The sequence below is a fragment of the Ogataea haglerorum genome (genome assembly GCF_019207285.1).
Source record: "Ogataea haglerorum isolate 81-453-3 chromosome Unknown 81-453-3_NODE_1_length_915391_cov_96.871712, whole genome shotgun sequence".
Lineage (NCBI taxonomy): Eukaryota > Fungi > Ascomycota > Pichiomycetes > Pichiales > Pichiaceae > Ogataea > Ogataea haglerorum.
In genome coordinates, this window is record NW_025065151.1 from 798,036 (window position 1) to 819,054 (window position 21,019).

Consider the following 21,019-nt stretch of genomic DNA (forward strand, 5'->3'; position numbering starts at 1 on the left):
GTAGCACTCACTAAGCGTAAAAAAATGACAGAATTTTCAAGACAAATTAAATATAATACCTGAAAAGGCTATGCGGGTTCGCTCAGTATTGGCAAGAAGTTGGCTTTTACGTCTTGCATTCTTGTTCACGCTGACTCTTGTTTCCGCTGGCGATGAGATCTCTCCTTATGCAGACCACTCTCTGGAAAAATCGCTCGGAGACTTTACCGTCACCAATCTGTTGTTGGCTTCCGATGTCGAGGGAAACTTGCATGCACTGAATCGAGTGACCGGCGAAATGGTGTGGACTTTCGTGGGGAGTACGCCGCTCGTGGCCATTGAGGAAAGCATTGCCCCGAATATATCGGGAGCTGACCCCTCTGTGGGATCTCAGTTCTCGGCGTGGATGGTCGAGCCGTTTGACGAGGGCTCTATATACTACTTCACACAGGAAACAGGACTGCAAAAGCTGCCTGCCTCTGTCCAGCAGCTGGTTTCAAAGTCGCCGTTCTCAATCGGAGACGAGTTCATATACACAGGAGTCAAAAGGACGGGAATTGTTCGAATCGATGCGCGCACCGGTGATTTGATAGATTCTTTTGGGATACCCGAGTCGGCGGACATATGTCCGGTAGAAGACCCCACCGACCCGGTCCAGCCAGTCATATTGCTGGGGAAGACTACCTACGAGCTCAGCATCCACTCGAAAAACAACACAGCATGGAATATCACGTACACTTCGTGGGGTCTGAATAATCTGCACACCAATCTCGCGGCGGAAAACGTCCACAGCGTCGACGATCTATACATTCAGCCGTTCCACGACAACTCGCTGCTTGCTCTTGATGCCAGCACAAAGTCGGTCAAGTGGGTTTCGAGTCTGCCGTTCGTCACCGTGAATGTGTTTGATGTTTTCTTAGAGGACGGGGATGGTAACAACTTTATTGTGCTTCCACATCCTCTCAACAACAAAAATGCCACGACTACAGGTGACTCTACGTTTGTGGATAGAACCAAGGGCGGGTCATGGTTTGCCATGAGCGAGACAAACTATCCTTCCTTGGTGAAATCCGCTCCGTTGGCAAAATACGTCTCCAGTGAGCGTTGGCGCGCACCTTCGATATTCGCAAATGCCGAACTTTTGGGAATCGCCATATCTGGAGTCCACGACAAATCCATGGACAAATCGCAAAACCGCATCGATCTGACATGCCCGAGACTACCGGAGTCGCTTTCCTCGACAATCATTGAAGATCCATTGAATCGCAAACCAAGACGACCAAGAAAGTCCAGTCCGGGACTGCCCGAAGCAGAAGAGTATCTTGCCATTGATCCGCCTTCCCAATACGACGTCGCAACATTGCCCTCTTCAATGGCGAGGGGCACGCCGCTGATTAATCTGGTATATCGTGCTTTTGAGAACGTTGTCATGACAGTGATTGGCGTGTTAATTCTCGTCTTTTTATCGAGAATAGGCATTCTTCCGCCGCTGACGCAAATACTGAGCCGGTTTGGGCTCTTCAAACGCACCCAAAGTGCTGTTGAGATCGTCGATATGCTGCTCAAGGACGATGTTGTTGAATTAGAGAAGAGCTTTAATCTGATAAAGAAGGAGCGGTTTGGAGACCTTGAAACAGACAAAATGCCAAAAAAGGTGACCATTGTGGAGACCGATAACAAGAGCGAAAACTCTTCCTCGTCGTCATACAACTCTTCTAAGCCCAATGAGGAGGCTGTGCAATCAGAAGACAAAGACGGCCAACAATCTCAACCACGTAGGCGCAAAAGAGGCACTCGTGGAGGCAAGAAGAACAAGAAAAAGGAGATCGGAGGCTCTGCCCTGGAAGATTGCACTGACACTGTGCGGAGTAGAAGTGGTTCCCAGAAAAGCTTTGCGAACTCTACTATCACTATACCTACGTCAACCAGCAACATGACAATTTCAGACGAAATTCTGGGTTATGGCTCTCACGGAACTGTTGTGTTCAAAGGAAGTTTTGAAAATCGCCCAGTCGCCGTTAAGCGGATGCTGCTAGACTTCTACGATGTTGCGTCCCACGAGATCAACTTGCTGCAAGAAAGTGATGATCACCCAAATGTGGTCCGCTATTTTTGCTCCCAGCAAAGTGACCGATTCCTATATATTGCGTTGGAATTGTGCGGAGCATCGCTCGAGGACGTCATTGAGCAGAAAAAGGAGGACTCCAATGAGTTGCTGCGTAAAATGAAACCAGTCAGCGTTCTTTGGCAGATAGCGAACGGGCTGAACCATTTACATTCCCTCAAAATAGTTCACAGAGATATCAAGCCCCAGAACATCTTGGTTGTTCCACCAAAAAAGATAAGCAGCAGCGATAAGGAGATGCCTTTGCGGCTGCTTATATCTGATTTTGGGCTTTGTAAGAAGCTTGAAAACGATCAGTCGTCTTTCCGGGCCACCACTGCACATGCTGCTGGAACTTCTGGCTGGCGTGCGCCTGAACTTCTTGTTGACGATCTGGTTGAAACCGAGTCGCAGCACAGCCAGCTTTCGTTGATGAGTGACCGTCGTCTAACGAGATCGATTGATATTTTCTCGGCCGGTTGTGTTTTCTACTACGTTCTGACTGGAGGACAGCATCCGTTTGGTGATCGCTATTCGCGCGAAAGCAACATCATCAAAAACCAGTATAATTTGGATCTCCTGGACACGTTGGAGGACCGCTACGAGGTTCGCGATCTGATAGAGTCGATGATAGACAAAGACCCTGCCAATAGGCCCGATATGAGCCTGATTTTAAAGCATCCATATTTCTGGTCGATTGAGAAGAAGCTGGAGTTTCTGCTTCGTGTCTCTGACCGTTTTGAAATTGAGAGAAGAGATCCTCCGTCAGATTTACTTCTGGAGCTTGAGAGCATAGCACCAGCTATCATTGGCAAGGGGTGGTTCAGAAAGTTCAACTCGTCATTTCTGGACAATCTCGGCAAGTACAGAAAGTACAACGACGACAAGTTGATGGATTTACTCCGGGCTCTGCGCAACAAATACCATCATTTCCAGGACTTGCCACCCAACCTAGCCAAGCAAATGAGTCCTCTTCCTGATGGCTTCTACGCGTTCTTTGCCGGCCGCTTCCCTAACATGTTAATGGAGATCTACACACTAGTGGAGAGAAATCTGAGAGACGATGAATATCTTAGAGCATTTTTTTAAGCCGATAAATAAAAAGCGCATTATCTGTCTTAACTTTCTTGGTGTAAGGGGTATGGTAGTATGGGGCCGCACTGTAATCTTTTAATTCCTCAAATTGATCTAGTTTCACTTGTGGATTGATCGGGCCAGTTAGTACAATTTGCTACCTATTTTGTTCTTGTAACCCTTGATTACCAAGCTGATCAATGCCTTTGGGTCAAAAGCCGACAAAGGAGGAGATCCGTCTTGCCGAAGACAAAGATCACTCTAAGTATTGGAGGAGATGGGGAACTTATATGGCTCAGAGGGCTTGGGGGTTGCCTCGTGAGGATTACACGGCTGATGGAGACGCATGGCAATTTGACTTTGAGACTTCTAGGTCTAGAGTCTACAGATGGACGGAAGACGGGTTGGGGGGTATCTGCGATAACCATCAATACATCTGTTTGAGTTTAGCCTTCTGGAATGAAAATGACGACATCCTCAAAGAGAAACTGTTTGGACTTCCTGGAGGTGTCTCCTCAAAGAGTGGCAATCACGGTGAGGATGTTAAGGAAATGTATTATTACCTGGACAACACACCAACCCACTCATACGCTAAGTTTCTATATAAATACCCAATTGGCAAATTTCCCTACGAACAGATTTACCAAGAGAACTTGAGGAGGACAAAGCTGGAGCCTGAGTATGAGATCACAGATACTGATGCCTTCAAGGACAACAACTACTTTGACATTTTTTTTGAAATGGCGAAGGATGCGGATGATCCTGAGGAACTTAATTTCAGGATCACAGCCTATAATCGGTCTCAGGCCGCAGCTCCTCTGCACATAATGCCACAGATCTTTTTCCGGAACACATGGGCTTGGGGAGAAAAGCAGAATGCTGAAAAGCCGATTCTTTCAAAGGAGTTCCCTGACTCTGAGTATTCCATAAAGGTGGACCATTTCAAACTAGGAGATCGCCGTCTCGTTTTTGCTCCTGCCCCGGGCGTGGATGAGGATTCGGAAGATGTCGAGCCGAAACTTCTTTTCTGTGATAATGAAACGAATTTCAAGCGGCTCTACGATGTGGAAAATAAGACCAAGTACACCAAGGATGGTTTCCATGATTACATCGTTGATGAAGTCGAAGAGGCCGTCAATCCAGAGGGGAAGGGAACTAAGGCATGCGCTTGGTTTGTTTTTGACGAAAACGGGGGTATCCCGGCTGGCGACTTTGTTACAATAAGGTACAAACTAACGAAAAAGAAGGAGATAGAATTCGATGAGGAGGAGTTTGATATGGTATTTGAGGAACGCTTGTCTGAAGCAGATGAATTTTACTGGAATGTCTCGCCTCTTCCACTTCCCCAGGAACTTCGCAACGTTCAAAGACAGGCTTTTAGTGGACTGCTATGGAATAAGCAGTTCTACCATTTTATTCACGATTTTTGGTACAGAGGAGACCCCAATTCTGACATTGCTCCTGTGATTGGCAGGGCCAACGGGAGAAATAAAGACTGGAAAAACTTGTACAATGAAGACATCTTATCGATGCCAGATGATTTCGAGTATCCTTTCTACTGTTCTTGGGACACCGCTTTCCATACGATTCCGTTCGCAATGATAGACCCAAACTTTGCCAAAAAGCAGCTCGACTTGCTCACCAGAGAATGGTATATGTCTCCTCAAGGACAAATTCCAGCATATGAATGGAACTTCTCTGACTCAAATCCTCCTGTTCAAGCATGGGCTGCTTACAGAATTTACAAGATAGAGAAGAAGATGTACAACTACCAGGACAGGCAATTTTTGGAAAGGGTGTTCCAAAAGTTCCTGATCAACTTCACGTGGTGGGTCAATAGGAAGGATCCCGATGGTAATGGAATTTTTGAAGGTGGGTTTTTGGGTTTGGACAATATCAGCCTTTTCAATAGGTCCGAGCCTCCTGCAAACGTTGAATTGTTTCAATCGGACTCCTCTGGATGGCTGGCCTGGTATGCTCTAGTCATGATGAACATTGCTTTGGAACTTGCAAAAGAGAATCCCGTTTACGAAGATGTGGCATCGAAATTCTTTGAACATTACTTGCTCATTGCTGATGCAATGTCCTACTTGGCCCCTCCAGGCGTTTCCAATGAAGAAACTCTCATCCCTACCCCGGAGTCTTTGTGGGACGAGGAAGACCAATTTTTCTATGACAAAATTCATTGGGGAGGTAACAAAACCTCTGCCATGAAAGTTCGTTCTTTGGTCGGACTGATTCCGTTGTTTGCAACTTCTACTCTTGAGCCTGAGCTACTTGAGAGGTTCCCGAACTTCAGAAAAAGATTGAATTGGCTGATTGAAAACAAGAAGTACCTCATTGAAAGGAATATCGCATCTATGGAAACGAAAGGTTCAGGAGACAGACTACTGCTTTCCCTGGTCAGTAAGGAGCGTTTCATTGCAATCCTAGAAAAACTGTTTGACGAGAACGAATTTTTGGCACCGTACGGTATTCGGTCACTTTCGAAGTATCACGAGAAAAATCCCGTTTCCATGGATATTAGTGGCCAAGTGTACACCATCAATTACCTGCCAGGAGAGTCTGACTCTGGTCTCTTTGGAGGAAACTCCAATTGGAGAGGACCGATTTGGTTTCCTACAAACTTTTTACTGATCGAATCGTTACTTAGATTCTATCTATATTACGGTTCTGATCTCAAAGTTGAGGTTCCAAAGGGCAGCGGACAACTTATGAATTTGGCACAGGCAGCCGAAGAGATCCAACAGCGTCTGATTCTTCTGTTCTTACCAAATGAAAATAATGAACGTCCATATCAAGGTCCGGTCAAAGATCCATTATTGAGCAGCGAATACTTTAAAGAGCTTGTCAACTTTTACGAGTATTTCGATGGAGACACTGGACGGGGATTGGGTAGTAAGTGGCAGTGTGGCTGGACAGCTCTCGTTGCTCGGTTCATCCAGGATGTGGGAGTTGCCTGTAGAACTCCCAACAGACCGCGGCGCAGGAGGTCGTATTACGACGAGGAGGAGATCAAAAATTATACACCTAGGCCATCTCCATTTCCGTTGCTTGTTCGGCGCAAGTCTGGTAAGTCGCTATTGAATCTTACTGCAGAAAAGCTGGATATTGAAGACGACGAGAAGGCCGTACACAAAGTTCCAGGCCTGAGCCGTAGAACATCAACTAAGACCATGAACTCCGATGCGGACCAACACGAAGACCTGATGAAGCAAGTGCGTGATGCAATGGCCAACTACAAAGTGGAAGACGAAATTGTTGTTTCTAGTGAGGAGTTCGAAACCCAGAAATGAGCATATATATATATTTATTTGAATTTGCTGATAATTGTAAGGAAGATCAACATTATAAGGACAGCGATAATTCCATAGGTGATTATCTTGTTTGTTGCGAGGCGGCGAGTCATTGTTTTCAAAGTAGCGAGCGATCTGTCCACATAGGTGTCAGCCTCGGTCAAAGTTTCGCGCGCGTTCAAGATCTGCTCTCTCTGCGAACGCAGGTTATCTAGAATACCGGTGCCCACTGTTTCGGTTTCGAGAGCTGTTCGTGTGGCGTCATTGAGCCTTTGCGTGGATCTGTCAATCGACGAATGAGAATTGAGCAGTTTCTGTCTTTGGTTGTAATCGTCTTCGTTGCTGACTCCCAAGAGATTCACCCTATCGTTGTCGTCCATCAGCGATTTAAGGTCGGACTTGAGTCTTTCGAGGTCTTGCTTATACGTTCTAGTCTTGGCATTGTAGGAAGATCTTTGGTGGGTGGCAAGCTGCTGTACTTCGAGGGACATGGAATCGATAAGGTCATAGCCGTCGTCTATGAGTTTTTCGACCTCTCTCATGAGATCCACGCGTGTATTTTGATCTGCCAAACCGTATATCTGGTTAAGTTTTTGCTGGGCCTCCGAATAGGCCAGCTTGAAGTCGGTCTCATAGTTCTCAAACAAGGACATGGCGAATTATTCCAGATAATGCTGTACTTATTTTTCTAACGCCGATCGACGCCTCTTTTCTCCGAGTGCTCCATAACCGGCGCCCGAGCCAGTAATTTTCAAGACTAAAGTAATCTACATCAGAAGTCCTTCATGAGAATCTCAGCATTAAGGGTCACCAGGCCCTTGTTCAGGGCGCCGTTGATACGTGCGACTCCGTATATACAAACAAAGTGGATACGACCACTCCACTCAACTACTCCTGCCTTGCACGGACATATCAAAAAGCCGAACCCCGGAGAAGAACTGCACATCACTTTCATCACCAAAGACGGATCACAGAAAACATTTGAAGTGGCTGAGGGCGACTCGATCCTTGATATCGCCCAGGCAAACCATATTGATATGGAGGGTGCCTGCGGAGGCTCGTGCGCCTGCTCGACGTGCCATATTATAGTCGATCCTGATTACTATGATTTAATCCCCGAGCCCGATGATGATGAGAACGATATGCTGGATCTGGCCTTCGGACTTACCGAAACGAGTCGTCTGGGGTGCCAGGTGCATATGACCAAGGAGTTGGATGGCATCCGCGTGGCTTTGCCGGCGATGACAAGAAACTTGCAAGTTGGCGATTTCAAATGAGCTGAGCGTCCTATGTAATAATAATGGCTCTATAATGACATTCCTATCTATCATTGCAGATTTTTTCCAAAACTCATCTTGGCCACCTCGATCGGCACATTCAGCACTGCACTGTTGGTGGTGTGTTTTTTGAAGCCCAGCTTTAACGTCAGGTAGTAGAGTTTGGTGAGGTAGCATATGCTGAAGCTAGGCAACAACGTCAGCTTTCGAATGGTAGCGTAGTCCCAGTTGAGTTTGATCTTGAACCTAGTTGAGTATCCCTCCCTGGTTTGCACCCATTTTGGCTGGCTCCGCAAGATTACCTCTTCAAAGACCGGTAAAGTTTTCTGCGCCAGGCCGATATTTGAGAGAGATATCAAGTCGTGGCACAGCTGTTTTTCTATGCCTCGCCCCGTCTCTCTAGCAAGCGATTTCAGCTCTGCAAGATAACTCGAAAATTCGTCTTTCACACCTATTATAGCGTTCGCCGGGGTCTCTGCCTGGAGCAGAAAGTCCGGATCAAAAGTGACGGGAATAGGTGATGGCGAGGAGATTGTGCACGACTTCAAAGCTGGACGCACGTACACAATCTCCGGAGGGTGCGATGAGGTGGAATCCAGCTGTATTTCCACCTCATTGGAAAACGGAATAGACTCCAGTTTGGAGACCAGTTCATTAAGTGTATCGTCATTTAGCGATTTCAGACTGGTGAGCGAGCTGACGGGGGCAAGCTCGTCCCCGTGTTGAGATGTCACGGGACTCAGAACTGGGGATTGGAGCGGCACTTGCGAAAGAACCGATGCCTTCTGCTGCTCGATCTCTGTCGACGAGATCTTGGAGAGCACGCTGGGCACAATGTAGCCGAGTCGCACATTTTTGCTTATCGATGCCTTGAACCTGAGTTGGCTAGGTTTTTCAGATGATTTGGCGTTTGGGAATCCAAATAGCTTTTTCTTGTAGAGCGGAAAAGTGGTGCTATTTTGGTAGCTGTCTGTAGCGGGCGAAATTATTGGCTCTGCAGATAAGTCTATATTTGTTTTCTTGAGCTTTTCGGTGGCCGTGCTGAGCTCGTTGACGTCGTGCTCGTTCTCGACTCCTGCTGAGTGCAAGAATTTGATCTTTGTGAGCTTCTCTATTGCCTCCTCGGCAGCTCTGGCAATTCCTTCCAATTGCTTCTTGGTGGGCTGTTTTGCCAGGCTCTGGTTGTCTTTGTAAGAGGGTAAGTCTAGGGACTCGTCAGGTATGAATCTGAAGAAATGCTGCTCGTCTTTTATCATGATGAATTTTTTCATCGGGTCGTTCTTGTAGATGTCTTGGTACTTGCCAATCATGCGCACTGAGATGGCATATGATACCGACTGGCCGTTTTCACTCTGGTCGTTGAGCAGAATGGGCGAGCCAATGTCCTGCAGCCGGCCGTATCCCAGCGACTCGTTGATCGTGATGTTTCTGGCTCTGCCGTTGAAACTATCGCGGTCGAGCCCAAACGAAGGTGGCAGCTTCTCAAAGTGCTCGTAGATGTGGTGGTCACACGAGTTTTCGAGCAGTGTCTCTGGCAGTCTGAAATAGAAGAATTTCTTGTGTTTGCTCCCTGGCTCAAGCACCTTCGATTCGGGAAAGCCGTAATAGGTCTCGTCGAACGGGTCGTACGTGCACTGCGTGGGTGTGGGGAAATTCGCCGTCGGATAGAACCCGTCCATGTAGCATGCTCCGAAATCGAACATCTTCAGAAACGTGCGTTTGGTCACCTTGTTGGTCATTATGGACGGGATGGTGACGTAGCCTTCGAGCGACACCAAAAACATCTCAAAAGGAATTCTGGTACTTGAGGGATTGTGCACGGTCACACAGCCAGTGACGATATCGCCAGCATGGAACTCTTTCAGGGGATTACCTCGCTCAATGCTCTTCCCCATCTGAGGGAAGGTTTTGGTGGCTCTGATGGTGATCTTGACGGGTGAAGCGATTCTGTCCAGCTGGTCCAGATTGTTGAGCAGCAGTCTCTCGTTGTCTCGCACATGGAGTATTTCCTGGTTGTGCACGGTGTCGTTTGGCCTGTACGAAGGAGGATCCTCGTTTACAGCGGTGTGGTAGTCTGGAAGTCCATCAGCGCGCGAAAACTGCTCGATCTGCGTCAATGTGCGGTTGAGCAGCTCGTTGTCGGTCTCAAACGTTGGCAGAACATCGTGGGGAATAACTTCGGAGTCTGACATTTTCGCAGAAGCCAAATTTAAAATAAAAAGCTTTTAATTTAAATGCATAATTATTTTTCATCTGATCTATAAATGGCCATCGTGTTCAAATGGCCCTGGCTGGGCATAGCGGTAAGTACGCGTACGAGCCGTCTTCTAATACAATAGATACCTAGTCTGCTCATTGCGTCCATCCAGGCGTGTGCCCACTATCTGTTCTACAGAGACCGCGTCGATCAAACTAAGCTCCTGATTCTCGCCGTACTGGTCTGGTCTTCCTACTACCTAGCGATCTACACGTCACCAGGACACCCGCCCAGCGGCTACACAGTGGACAAATCCCAGAAACCGCAGAAACAGTGGTACAAATACTGCTCCAAGTGCAAACATTACAAACCAGAGAGGACTCACCATTGCAAAACGTGTAGACGCTGCGTTCTGAAAATGGACCACCACTGTCCTTGGACAATGAACTGCGTTGGACACGAGAACATGCCCCACTTCATGAGATTCCTCACCTGGGTCCTCGTAGCTGTCTCTTACACCTCTTCATTCTTGGTGAGAAAATTATCCTCCTACTACAAAAACAGAAACCTGCCGGCTTATTTGGTCAGCAAAAAGGAGCTTGCTCTCGTGATTGTGTGTACACTACTGTGTGTGTTTGTCTTGTTCACAATTGGAATTCTCTTCTTGCGTACTCTTTTCAATCTTGCCAGCAACGAAACCACAATAGAAAGCTGGGAACGCGAAAGAGTGCACTCGCACTTCTACACGGAAAAGTTCTGGACCAAGGTGAGAGCAAACTATCAGAGAATTCACAGTAAGCCACTTCCAGAACTGACGTCTTGGAAAACCAATTACAGAGAACTGAAACGCGACTCGCAGATTCCTCCAAACTTCTCATTCGATGACCTAGTTTTCCCCTACGACACAGGCTCCGCGTTCCGGAATCTGTGCATGGCTCTTGGACCAGTGCATCTCTGGCTTTGGCCATGGGGGAGACCCAAAGAAAACGGAATTGATTTTGAAAAGGTCAATGAAGACGAAGACCAGCTTAATCTGCCTTGGCCTCCAGATGGCTCCAATTACGACATCGACTCTTCTGACGAAATAACCGTCTCTTCATGGACTAACGATCTCGGCGAGACTCTCGATGACTTTGGTGTGGACCTGGCCACAGAACCTTATGAAGCACCAAAAGATATCTGATCACAGTCTGAAATATTTTATTATACACAAATTCCTAAAAAAACCATCATTCAGCCTGGTTATGGGTGTCAGCACTAGTGTGATCGGTCTGCGAAGGGCCGCCTCCGGAAACAACAGTGTCTAGCCCCGTGCTCACCGTGTCTCCTGCAGAATCAATCAATTTGCTTCCCGCTTGCTGATAAGCCTGCGGACCTTGCTCTATCCAAGCTTTGAACTGCTTATTAGCTTCTTCGATCTCGCCTTCGTCCAACTCCTTTCCAAGTCCAAATTCGCCATCTAGGACTTCCTGTAAACTCTTCATCCTGACTTCTTTGCTCAAGCGCTTTTCATCCTTACTGAAAGCAGTGTCGCGCACGAAAACATCGTAAGAGCCCGGCTCAAACACCAACCTATACGTCTCTTTATCTATTTTGACCTTCAGCTTGGAGTCTGCGATACCATCAATCTCTCCCTCCTCTTCCTCTTCCTCTTCAACGTTGGACTTCAAAAACGGAAGCAGAATAGCGTTAGGATCAATGCCTTCTGTAGGATGGGACATGGCATAACTGGTGAGATAGTAATTCCACTTCTCTTCCGGCGTCTTTGAGTCATCGCGAATCGTGGTATCGTCCAATGCCAAGAATGTAATGGTAGTGTCGTTCGAAGCCTTGTTGAAGACAATTTTGAACATGTTCTCATCTGAGGCCATCAGATTGCGGACCTGCATTCTATAGATGATTTGGTCTCTTGCGGTCGTCTTGGAGTTGTTGCGGTCCTTCTCCATCAGCAAAACCATTTCGGTGCACTTTGAGTCACTAATAATGTTGTGACAGTGCTTCAAAAGACCTGAAATAACCTTATCCACAGTGAACAGCTTGAAAGCTTTGTTGCGGAATCCTTGACGGAGGGTCTCTTCAAAATTGTTTTGGTCCAAGGAGCCCTCAATGACTTTTGCGCACAGTTCCAGAGCTTCATTGTACGAGTCGTCACCCTTAATATTGATACCCATCTCCTCTAATTGGTCATTGATCAAACCCAAATCCTTAGCAAAGGGTGTCACCTTTCTCGACTTGATTTCTTTGTTCACGCTCGGAGCCATCTGTTTGATTTCAAGCAGACGCTCATAAAGAGTGTTCAAAAAGCGGTAGAACACATAGAGCTGGGTGTTACAGAACATGTTGAACTCGATACGATCGTCACCATATGAGATGTTTGGTTTATCATTCGTGATCCAGTTTGTTTGAGCTCTCTCAACTTCACCGTCTTCTTCGCCCTGCGAAGCGATTTGAGCAGAGCCCGCGGAATCAGATCCCTCATCGCCATCATTCTTCTTAGGTTTCTTGACCTTGTTCAAGACATCCCTCAAAAGATCATTATCTCTTGATCTCTTTTTCGATTGAGATAGAGTAGGAATAGCTGGCGCGGCTTCGTTATTGTCGGGATCTTCCTTTTGGGCCTCCTTCACTTGACCGACAGATCTTCTTGCCATAGCGTTATCGATGAATTTGGAATCTAAGAAGAAGAATTTGGCAATGAAAGATCTGAGGAACCCTTCAAGTTTTTCCTTATCATACTGGGAATAAGTCTGGCTGTGCGATAAGTAGCAGTCGACTAACTTGAGAATGTCCATGAAAACCTCGAAATCATCGTAATGATAACTTAATTGCGGAGCTGGAATAGGCATCAATGGGTGCAACTTCTTTTGCATTTGCTCTTGCTTGATGGTAGAGATCTCACTAACTAGTTGCTTGTTGGTCAAAAGCTTCTTGTCTATTTGCTTGAATGTTAAACCAAGGTGGTCAAGAGACTTGTAGAAAGCCTTTTGTTCCAATTCCCTCCAGATTTTGTTCCATTCACGATGAGCTCTCTTCCATTCTTCATCCTTTTGCTTGAGCCTTTTCAAAACAACCGGAACAGCAACAGCAGGATTTTCGTGAAGAGCCTCAATAACTTCAAAACCCTTATCCTTATCATACACTTTTCTGATCACTTTCTTGTATATCGTGACAGACGTGTGGCCAAGCCCTGGTGGAAGCTTGAACTTGGCCTTTTCATCCGGTGTCATATTTGCCAGTCGGTTGGCAATCGTCTCAAGCGTTTGAATAGTTCTAAGGTTGGCTTCCATGTAAAAGTCATATTCGTGTCTTTCTTCTTCAATTCGGAACAGAATATCCTCATACTGATTCTTACGATGAGCAATGAATCCAGATTCCTCGGAAGCCCAAACAGGGTGTCCGGCCCATTCGTCATTTAAAACTTCCCAACACATCTCATCTCTGCCGGAACAAGGCATGTATGTTTGTGATTTTGGAAGCAGTCTGTATGATGGGCCGCACGCTTTGCACATCATGAGGTCCAACTGCTGTTTCTTGATAGCAATATTCTCAATATGAAGAGGTTTCTCCTCCCACCCAACAAAGGATTTGAACCAATCAAAGAGATCAGGGAAGCCACCAATGAATCCTTCCGCTTTCTCAACCAACGTGTCCTTGTCGATAACTTCGCTGGTATAAAGCCTGAGAAACTTGAGAAACTCATTGTAGGTCTGCTTGTTGTTGATAGCCTTTTTCACCTTATCGAAGAATGTAATCTCATCGGTGAGATCAGACTCAACAGCGTTCGGATAAACAGGCTCCGGAACACCTGGCAACAAAGAAGGGTTCTCTTCCTTCCGTCTCGGCTGCAAAGAAGCACGTATGTTGGACACTGGAGGCTCATCATACGGCTGCGTCATCTGATAAGACTTTTGCGTGGGAATAGATTGAGATAGCTGCTGTGAACCCCACCTCTTCTTTTTATCTTTAGGAGGCATTTGAGGCACAGGCTGGCGGAAGGTTGGGGGCTGGAAGCTTCCAACGGGAGGAAGTTGAACATTCGACTGCTGCGGTTGGGTTTGTGAATGAGGCTGACCTAGATGTCCTGCCTGTTTCCCATCATAATACACCTGGCCGTAGTTGTTGTATTCGCCTAACTGCGGCCCTTGCATCCTTCCCTGTTGATCCAGAACAGGAGCCGTCGTATCCGGCATGAAGAGTTTGAAATCCTCCAACAAGTCGGGGGCGTCTCTGAACAATACCGAAATCTCTCGGTAAACATCGTCAATCGGTTTTATTCCTTTTTGGTACATTTGCAGATTTTCGAGGAAATGCTTGTAGATGTCCGGCTCGTTGGCGTACCTCTGTTTGATCTTATTCACGTAATTGATTGCTTGATCAAACTCAGCGGGGGATCCCTGCTTCACCTCCTGCTGCTGAAGTGGCTGAGAAGGAGCCTGCTGTTGAGCTTGGTAATATGGAGGCTGTTGGCCACCATTACCTAGCATCTGGTGATATTGCGACTGGGATTGCTGGGGATATTGGTACTCGAGCTGAGCAGTAGGATGCTGATTTTGGGGGTCATAAGGAACCGGACCTGGGTCCTGTCTCACAGTCTTCCCCATTGGGGTTGTAACGATGATGGTGTTTGGATCGGCAGAAGAACACTCGATGGCGAAACCTTGAGGCAGAAATGTATTGAATCCATCAATCAGCTTGGGATGGCCTCTGAACAGCGTAGACACTCTTTCAATCACCCCAGGAGTATCGATACTGCACAATTGTTAGTAAAAATGGAAAAAGAATGGAAGATCAGGTTTGGGATGGGAAACGGGAGGAAAGAAAAGAAAAAACCACACCAAACCGGACCCACCAAAAAAAACAAGCGGTGCAAGGTGTACTTACTTTTGGCTCTTGAAGTCCTTCATTATGTCCAGAAAGTTGTTGTAGACGTCTGTCTGGTTCTGGAACTGGATCTTGACCTGGTCAAGGTAGGACAGGGCGTCTTTGACGTTCAAAGGACGATACGATTGAGCTGTGGCAGCAACCTGTTGTGCCGCCTGGTGTTCTGCCTGTCTCTGAGCTTGCGACTGGTCCTGCGTGTGCTGCTGAATGGCAGTAGAGACCAGGTTTTGGTGCTGAGTCGACGGGGAGGCCATGTTTATGTTTTCGGAAAGCTGGTTTGTTAGTTCTCTGCGCTAACGCAAATTTGATAGTTTCACTTACGTGCTGATTGTCCATATTCTGGACCGAGTATCTGCCCAGATTGTTGATTCCTGGGAGGGAGGGCAGAGAATAGAGCTGTTGACCCGTTGTCATGGGTCTGTGTTCCATCTGATACTCACCATTTTCGAGCGAGCTCGGAGGCGGGAGAACAGGGGCACCTTGCTGACGGCTGCGGATGTTAGTAGGCGTACTCCTGGCGCGCAACATACCTATATGACTGCAAGTTCGCAGGCTGATGGTCTGACGACTCCTTGTTTTGCCACGAATCTTGTGTTGACATTGGGCAAAGAAGTGTTGGTTGATCGGAAAACACTGAATGTAAACGCAAGACACGCCCCAAGAATAGCTAGAGATGTATGCGAGCTTGCAACTAGTTTTCACTGAAATGAAACTTGTGTTCGTCTGAAGCAGAAAAAAGATATTTGAAAAAGCGTGTGCGTGAAGCGGGAGCTATCAGGTCGTGCACCACCAAAGGAAGGACCTCTCAGGCCGGGTGACAGGGGCGTCGAGCTACAGGGCTGTAGCGGAGCCGACAGAAACTTCCTCTGTTTCAACGTAGGTGGGAAGCTCGCAGCGATGCGATTCTTCAGAAGGTTTGTCGCCTCGGCTTCCGCACCCTGGCTATTCTCAGGCGAGACTCAGGCCGGACAATTTACACACCTCTACACCCCGCTCAAAAATTTATCAACACTTCTTTTGCTCACCAATGAACGCCCCAGATCGGTTCGAGCTATTCATCCTTCCCGATGGAGTGCCAAAGTACGTATTGACCCTTGGAGATCTAACCGGCCAGGCTTCAGATCACACCGGACTCGAAAGTGCCGAGCTGTGTGCTCATAAAGTTCGAGAGAGAAGACCACACGCTGGGCAACTTGCTCAAACAGGAGCTTGCCAACGACCCACAGGTGCTCTTCGTGGCCTACAAAGTGGAGCATCCTTTGTTTGCCAACTTTGTGATGAGGTTGCAGACAGAAGAAGGTTACAAACCCCGGGTTGCTCTTAAGAACGCATGCACTAGACTGATCTCGAAACTGGGCATTCTCAATGACAAATTCAAACGCGAGTGGGAGCTGAAGGCATTGCTTGCCGAGGGCGAGTCGGACGACATATAATGTACACTAGATATAGACATACTCACTGCTTACTTGAAGGTATTTTTACGCATTTTGTTATACATGCTAACTATTTCCGCCTTTCATATCGATATCTTATCTCTGAGAGCGTGCTTCATAAAGTCATACTTGACACTGAAGTACTCGTCGGGACTCTCGTAAAAGTTACCGTGGCTGAGAACGTAGTCCAGAGGAAGGGTCTCGATCTCCTTGGACGGCGTAATATGCGTTAGGTACTGGCCCAGCTCGGAAATGACCATCTTGTGGTGGTCCTTGAAGTTGAATTGATAGCTGCCGTTGCTCAATTCAAACATGATGTGATTATCATCTCTAGTGTATCTGCGCAGAAAGACGTCTTTGTTGCGGCTCGAGGACTTGCGTGCTCCAGACGAGACATCGGAAAGGTGAGCAGTCATATACTTGCGGAAGAAATCCACCACTTCGATTTCACGCGACAACAAGGACGGCGTGGTTTCCTCAGTGTAGTGCGCAACTTGCCAGCCTTCCTCGCTTGAGCTCGAAATGTAGAAGACATCCGTCGTGTCAACCATTTTGAGGACGGTTTGGCCTGTATTGAACAAAACTCCAATCGCACCGGACGAGAGCTGGTACGAAAAACCATGCTTGTTAGAGTAGTCCACCCACTTGCTAACCACGATCGGCTTTTTCATGGCTCTCGCATCCGGCCTCAGTTTCTGCTCCTCGATCTCTTTCATGTTCATCAAGGTAGCGGATAAGGTGTCGTTTAGAATGCGCATCATCTGGTTCTCTGGATGAGAGTTGGCCAGCTCGTTGGTGATCCGACTTCTAACTGTGTTCCTCACTGCAACCGGGGGAATCTCCTTGTACTTGTTTTTGGTATTATTAGGCGACAGAGAGTGAGGGAGAAGCGTTTTTGGCTGCTCACTTTCAAGATCAGTCTTGAGGATCTCAACAGGGCTCCTGTAGGAGTCGTTTATTCCCACCCGCTGCTTGCACGTAGCAAAATTGATCAGGGATTCCTCCTTGGTTATGAAAGCAAGATTCTTTGGGACTTGTTTGAGCGACTCGGTGGAGATTTTGGCAGGGAATGGTCCACACTTGAACCAGTCGTGCTCAAGAATCTCGTCTAGCGAAGGTCTTAGGGTTGGGTCGGTCGAAAGCAGCTTTGTGATCAGGTTCTTGGACTCCGCTGACGCAGAAGAGTCGGCAGGGAACTTATACTCGTTATTCTTGATCCGTTCATAGATGACTTGAACATCCTTGGCCTGGAAAGGGGGCTTGCCAAAAAGCAGTGCGAACATCATGATTCCAATGGCCCAGATGTCAACCTCGAAACTGTGGCCGGTGGCTTTGCCACCTAGAACCTCGGGAGCAATGTAGTTTGGGGTTCCACAGATGGTATATCTCTTGTTTGTGGACGGGCTCACAACGGTGGCCAGGCCGAAATCGCCAATCTTGACATTCATGTCAGGATCAAAAAAGATGTTTCCAAGCTTCAGGTCTCTGTGAACAACTCTTCTTCTGTGAAGATACTTAATGGCTCCAATAATCTGGACCATAAATAAGCGCACTTCCGGTTCGCTGAGAACCTTTCTCGCTTTAAGCAGGTCCATCAACGACTGATTAGGGCAGATTTCCAGCAAGATGTACACATTCACATCGTCTTCGAAGCAGTCCACAAACTGGACAATGTTAGGGTGAGACATGCTCTTGTGGATCTTGATTTCGCTGAGAAGCTTCGTTTTGGTCTTTTCATTTTTGATAGACGCCTTGGCCACTGTCTTGGCTGCAAAAATTCGACCAGACTCATCTTTCATCTGGAAGCACCTTGCAAAGCCACCTTCCCCGAGAAACAGACCCCTATGATAACCTCTTCCGTTTCTGGTGCGCACAACGCTTGGCGGAGTCTTACAAAGCGAACTGAGTTTCTCCTTTTTCTTTTTGCTCTTTGTCTCGGGCTTGGAAATAGAGCTGCGAACCGGCGTCTTAATGATTCCATTAGACGGTGTAGCTTTGGTATTCAATTGGACGTTATTCAACGCCTGCAGGGCTCTTCCGGTGCTCATTAGTACAAGGAGTCGAGATCGACGCAGCTGGGTGAAATGAGCTTCTTTTTAAGTGTTAATTGGACGTCCTTAATTGGGAAAATAAAATATTCTTGTTTACTTTGATTGTTTACATGTTTCCCGATCGGGGCGAAATAGAATTATATATCACAAGCCACATGTATAGCCACATGTACAGCCTCGTCCGATAGATAACCGTTGCATACTATTTACAGGTGTTAGGCGCGTTGTCTACCTGTCAAAATGAACATCCTGTCCGCAGACGTCCCTGATCAAGGACTTACTTCTTTCTTGTATTATCTCCTCCACTTCAATCTCGTTCTGGAATCGGTTTCTGATCTGTTCGGCAGAAGCCCTCTTCTCTCTGAGGCTTCGCGTCATGTCCTTCAGTGCATACGGGTCAATTCTCAAAAGTCGGTTTCTCTCTTCCTCGTCCATTGCCAACTCTTGCGTCTCGACCTCTTTCACCATTTCATCTGCCTGGCCTAGACAGTATTTGATGCGGCTGGCTCTCGCCCGCCATTGAGGAATCAGCAGGTCGTCCACAAACTGCTGGCAAGAGTCTCTACGGGGCAATATTGAGTGGCGGGAGCGGTTTTCGTGATGTTTAGTTATGCTGTTCAATCTGGTGCGCAAGGTATCGTCAAGAAGCGTTCTTGAAAGGCGCAAAAAGTCCTGTAGCGACCGCGACGACTCAATACAGAGCTGGCGGTTGATTTCTGGCGGCACAGGAACTTCGTTCTCAGGAGCAAAATTCAGTTCTGAGGCTCCGCCTCTGGTCCACATTATTTAGCTGTGAGTATTTTTTTTGGATAAATTATATTTCATTGCCATCGAACTTCGCATCGAAGCGGACGCATTTGATTTTCCAATTTCACTCGACAGAAGCTTCTCTCTTCTGTAGTGACATTACCGTCTTCATTGAAGAGCGTCTTTTCATACCACGTTTGGCGATATCCTTTAGACCATTTCTCTCCAGGCTGTGCTTATAGATTCCTCTCTAGAGTATTTTAGCATGTCGGTACAAGAACTCAGACTAAAGGGCAACGAGAAATTCAAAAACTGCAATTATCCAGGGGCCTTGATCCACTACACCGAGTGTCTAAACCTCGATCCAAGCGCCTATGCTATCTACTGCAATAGGGCGGCGGCCTTGATCAAACTGGATTGCATGAAAGAGGCAGAAGAGGATCTGATCAGATCTCTGGAAATCAACCCAGACTATGTCCCCAGCTTGTGCAGACTCGGGTTCCTTTACCTTTACGAGGGAAACACTGTCAAATCATTGGAAAACTACGTGAAAGCCGTCCAAGTCTGCGCTAGAGAACCGCACCAGCTGGACAAATTCAAAGGACGGCTGAAAGAGGCCGTCCGTCTGGCAGAAGGTCGCGCAAAACAACAGGGATATCCGCAAGACTACATTGACAGCATTGTCCCCTCCACAGTGAGAGCGATTTTGGACAATTACAGGGGCTTGACGGGCGAAGATGCCGGGCAAAGTACAGTGTCCAGTAATGCTACGAATCCATCCGGAGATTCGTCAATACCCCGTGGGCGCAGTTTTGCAACCGCGATCACGGGTACCCCGATGTCGTTGGCCAGCCTTTTCGGCCAGGGACTGAACCGCGGGGTGAACACCTCCATCCGAGTCGAGACTGGGCAGCCGTCACGTGACGAGAATCAGGCGGACAGAATGGACGAGGATCCAGAGGTGGATATTTCCGACGTGGAAGCTACTAATCGGCAAATACACGAGCGGGTCCAAAACTTCATGAGACAACAGCAGGACCAGCCTCTGCAGCCCATGGCGCTAGCCCGGAGCCTTGCATCAACCATCACGTCGCAGTTCCAGAACGAGCCTCAAGGAGGAAATCTGGCAGACCAGATAGCTCGCGGAATTTCGACTTTCATGGGGCAAACACAGGGTGAACCACAGCAGTCAGCACCAGCGCACTCGTCAACGGGAGACAACCTGCAGGAAATGGGCGGGCTTCAAGACGATTTGGACTGAGAGTATAATAATAATGTAACGTTTGCTGTATCAATTAATCATATTTAAATCAGCTCAGATGCTTCCAGATCTCTTCAACTGAACGTAAGCAGCAAAAAAAGGGAGACCCATTCCAATAGCTAGTTGTTAGTGACGGGGCACGAAAGAGTTGAGAACTTACCGAAAAACAAGAAATGTGGGACGGCGTATGGAATTCTTCTGTTGTGAACCTTAAAAGGTAGGTTGCTGTATGGACCCTCTGGGAAGTGGTGGCCGTTGAGCTTGGCCACAGAGGACGAGAATTGTCTGGTACTTTGTCTGGACTGTCTTGCAATGGCTTTGGCGAACATGTTTGGAAAGAAGAAAAATTAGCCACAGAGAAATTTGTTTTTTGGTGGCAGGCGGATGTCCTGGCAGGGCCAGCTCGCGAATCCGCGAGCATATATTTTTACCAGGCTTTTTTCCTCTCTGCTGAGCTGCTCTTTTAAAAATTCCCTCCCCTTGATTGGCTCGCAAGAAAAATAATACGATTTTCCAGCAGTTTCAGTGGCGGTGTGTTGTGGCTAGTTTCGACTAACAGTGCAAAAATTAAAACAAACTCTCACCACTAGTACATCTATAGTCTATCGCAAACATGGCTATCGCTCCAATTCAAGGTTTCATGAAAAGAAGAATCATCACAGACATCTCGATCGGTAAGTCTTCATATTTTGTGTGCTTTTGAATGACCTGTTACTAAC

The 21,019-nt window shown here is 47.3% G+C and overlaps 11 protein-coding genes across 11 annotated transcripts; 6 read left to right on the top strand and 5 right to left on the bottom strand.

Moving 5' to 3' along the window:
• Positions 1-70: 70 nt before the first annotated feature.
• On the top strand, positions 71-3,172 carry KL911_000492 (uncharacterized protein; the record flags this gene model as incomplete). Its single annotated transcript, XM_043200264.1, has 1 exon — positions 71-3,172. The coding sequence occupies one exon, from the start codon at positions 71-73 to the stop codon at positions 3,170-3,172; it is 3,102 nt and encodes a 1,033-aa protein (XP_043057185.1).
• A 185-nt stretch (positions 3,173-3,357) lies between these two features.
• On the top strand, positions 3,358-6,453 carry KL911_000493 (uncharacterized protein; the record flags this gene model as incomplete). The annotated part of the gene is made up of 1 exon (XM_043200275.1): positions 3,358-6,453. The coding sequence occupies one exon, from the start codon at positions 3,358-3,360 to the stop codon at positions 6,451-6,453; it is 3,096 nt and encodes a 1,031-aa protein (XP_043057186.1).
• Positions 6,454-6,467: 14 nt separating this feature from the next.
• Positions 6,468-7,106, bottom strand: KL911_000494 (uncharacterized protein; the record flags this gene model as incomplete). The annotated part of the gene is made up of 1 exon (XM_043200286.1): positions 6,468-7,106. The coding sequence occupies one exon, from the start codon at positions 7,104-7,106 to the stop codon at positions 6,468-6,470; it is 639 nt and encodes a 212-aa protein (XP_043057187.1).
• A 132-nt stretch (positions 7,107-7,238) lies between these two features.
• Positions 7,239-7,730, top strand: KL911_000495 (uncharacterized protein; the record flags this gene model as incomplete). Its single annotated transcript, XM_043200297.1, has 1 exon — positions 7,239-7,730. One exon carries the CDS (start codon positions 7,239-7,241, stop codon positions 7,728-7,730), a length of 492 nt encoding a protein of 163 aa, XP_043057188.1.
• Positions 7,731-7,780: 50 nt separating this feature from the next.
• KL911_000496 (uncharacterized protein) lies at positions 7,781-9,922 on the bottom strand (the record flags this gene model as incomplete). Its single annotated transcript, XM_043200308.1, has 1 exon — positions 7,781-9,922. The coding sequence occupies one exon, from the start codon at positions 9,920-9,922 to the stop codon at positions 7,781-7,783; it is 2,142 nt and encodes a 713-aa protein (XP_043057189.1).
• Positions 9,923-10,369: 447 nt separating this feature from the next.
• On the top strand, positions 10,370-11,110 carry KL911_000497 (uncharacterized protein; the record flags this gene model as incomplete). Its single annotated transcript, XM_043200319.1, has 1 exon — positions 10,370-11,110. The coding sequence occupies one exon, from the start codon at positions 10,370-10,372 to the stop codon at positions 11,108-11,110; it is 741 nt and encodes a 246-aa protein (XP_043057190.1).
• A 46-nt stretch (positions 11,111-11,156) lies between these two features.
• Positions 11,157-15,062, bottom strand: KL911_000498 (uncharacterized protein; the record flags this gene model as incomplete). The annotated part of the gene is made up of 2 exons (XM_043200330.1): positions 11,157-14,631; positions 14,809-15,062. 2 exons carry the CDS (start codon positions 15,060-15,062, stop codon positions 11,157-11,159), a joined length of 3,729 nt encoding a protein of 1,242 aa, XP_043057191.1.
• Positions 15,063-15,342: 280 nt separating this feature from the next.
• On the top strand, positions 15,343-16,241 carry KL911_000499 (uncharacterized protein; the record flags this gene model as incomplete). Its single annotated transcript, XM_043200341.1, has 2 exons — positions 15,343-15,483; positions 15,972-16,241. 2 exons carry the CDS (start codon positions 15,343-15,345, stop codon positions 16,239-16,241), a joined length of 411 nt encoding a protein of 136 aa, XP_043057192.1.
• An 83-nt stretch (positions 16,242-16,324) lies between these two features.
• Positions 16,325-18,289, bottom strand: KL911_000500 (uncharacterized protein; the record flags this gene model as incomplete). Its single annotated transcript, XM_043200354.1, has 1 exon — positions 16,325-18,289. One exon carries the CDS (start codon positions 18,287-18,289, stop codon positions 16,325-16,327), a length of 1,965 nt encoding a protein of 654 aa, XP_043057193.1.
• A 231-nt stretch (positions 18,290-18,520) lies between these two features.
• KL911_000501 (uncharacterized protein) lies at positions 18,521-19,075 on the bottom strand (the record flags this gene model as incomplete). The annotated part of the gene is made up of 1 exon (XM_043200365.1): positions 18,521-19,075. One exon carries the CDS (start codon positions 19,073-19,075, stop codon positions 18,521-18,523), a length of 555 nt encoding a protein of 184 aa, XP_043057194.1.
• Positions 19,076-19,304: 229 nt separating this feature from the next.
• Positions 19,305-20,300, top strand: KL911_000502 (uncharacterized protein; the record flags this gene model as incomplete). The annotated part of the gene is made up of 1 exon (XM_043200376.1): positions 19,305-20,300. The coding sequence occupies one exon, from the start codon at positions 19,305-19,307 to the stop codon at positions 20,298-20,300; it is 996 nt and encodes a 331-aa protein (XP_043057195.1).
• Between the last annotated feature and the right edge of the window lie 719 nt (positions 20,301-21,019).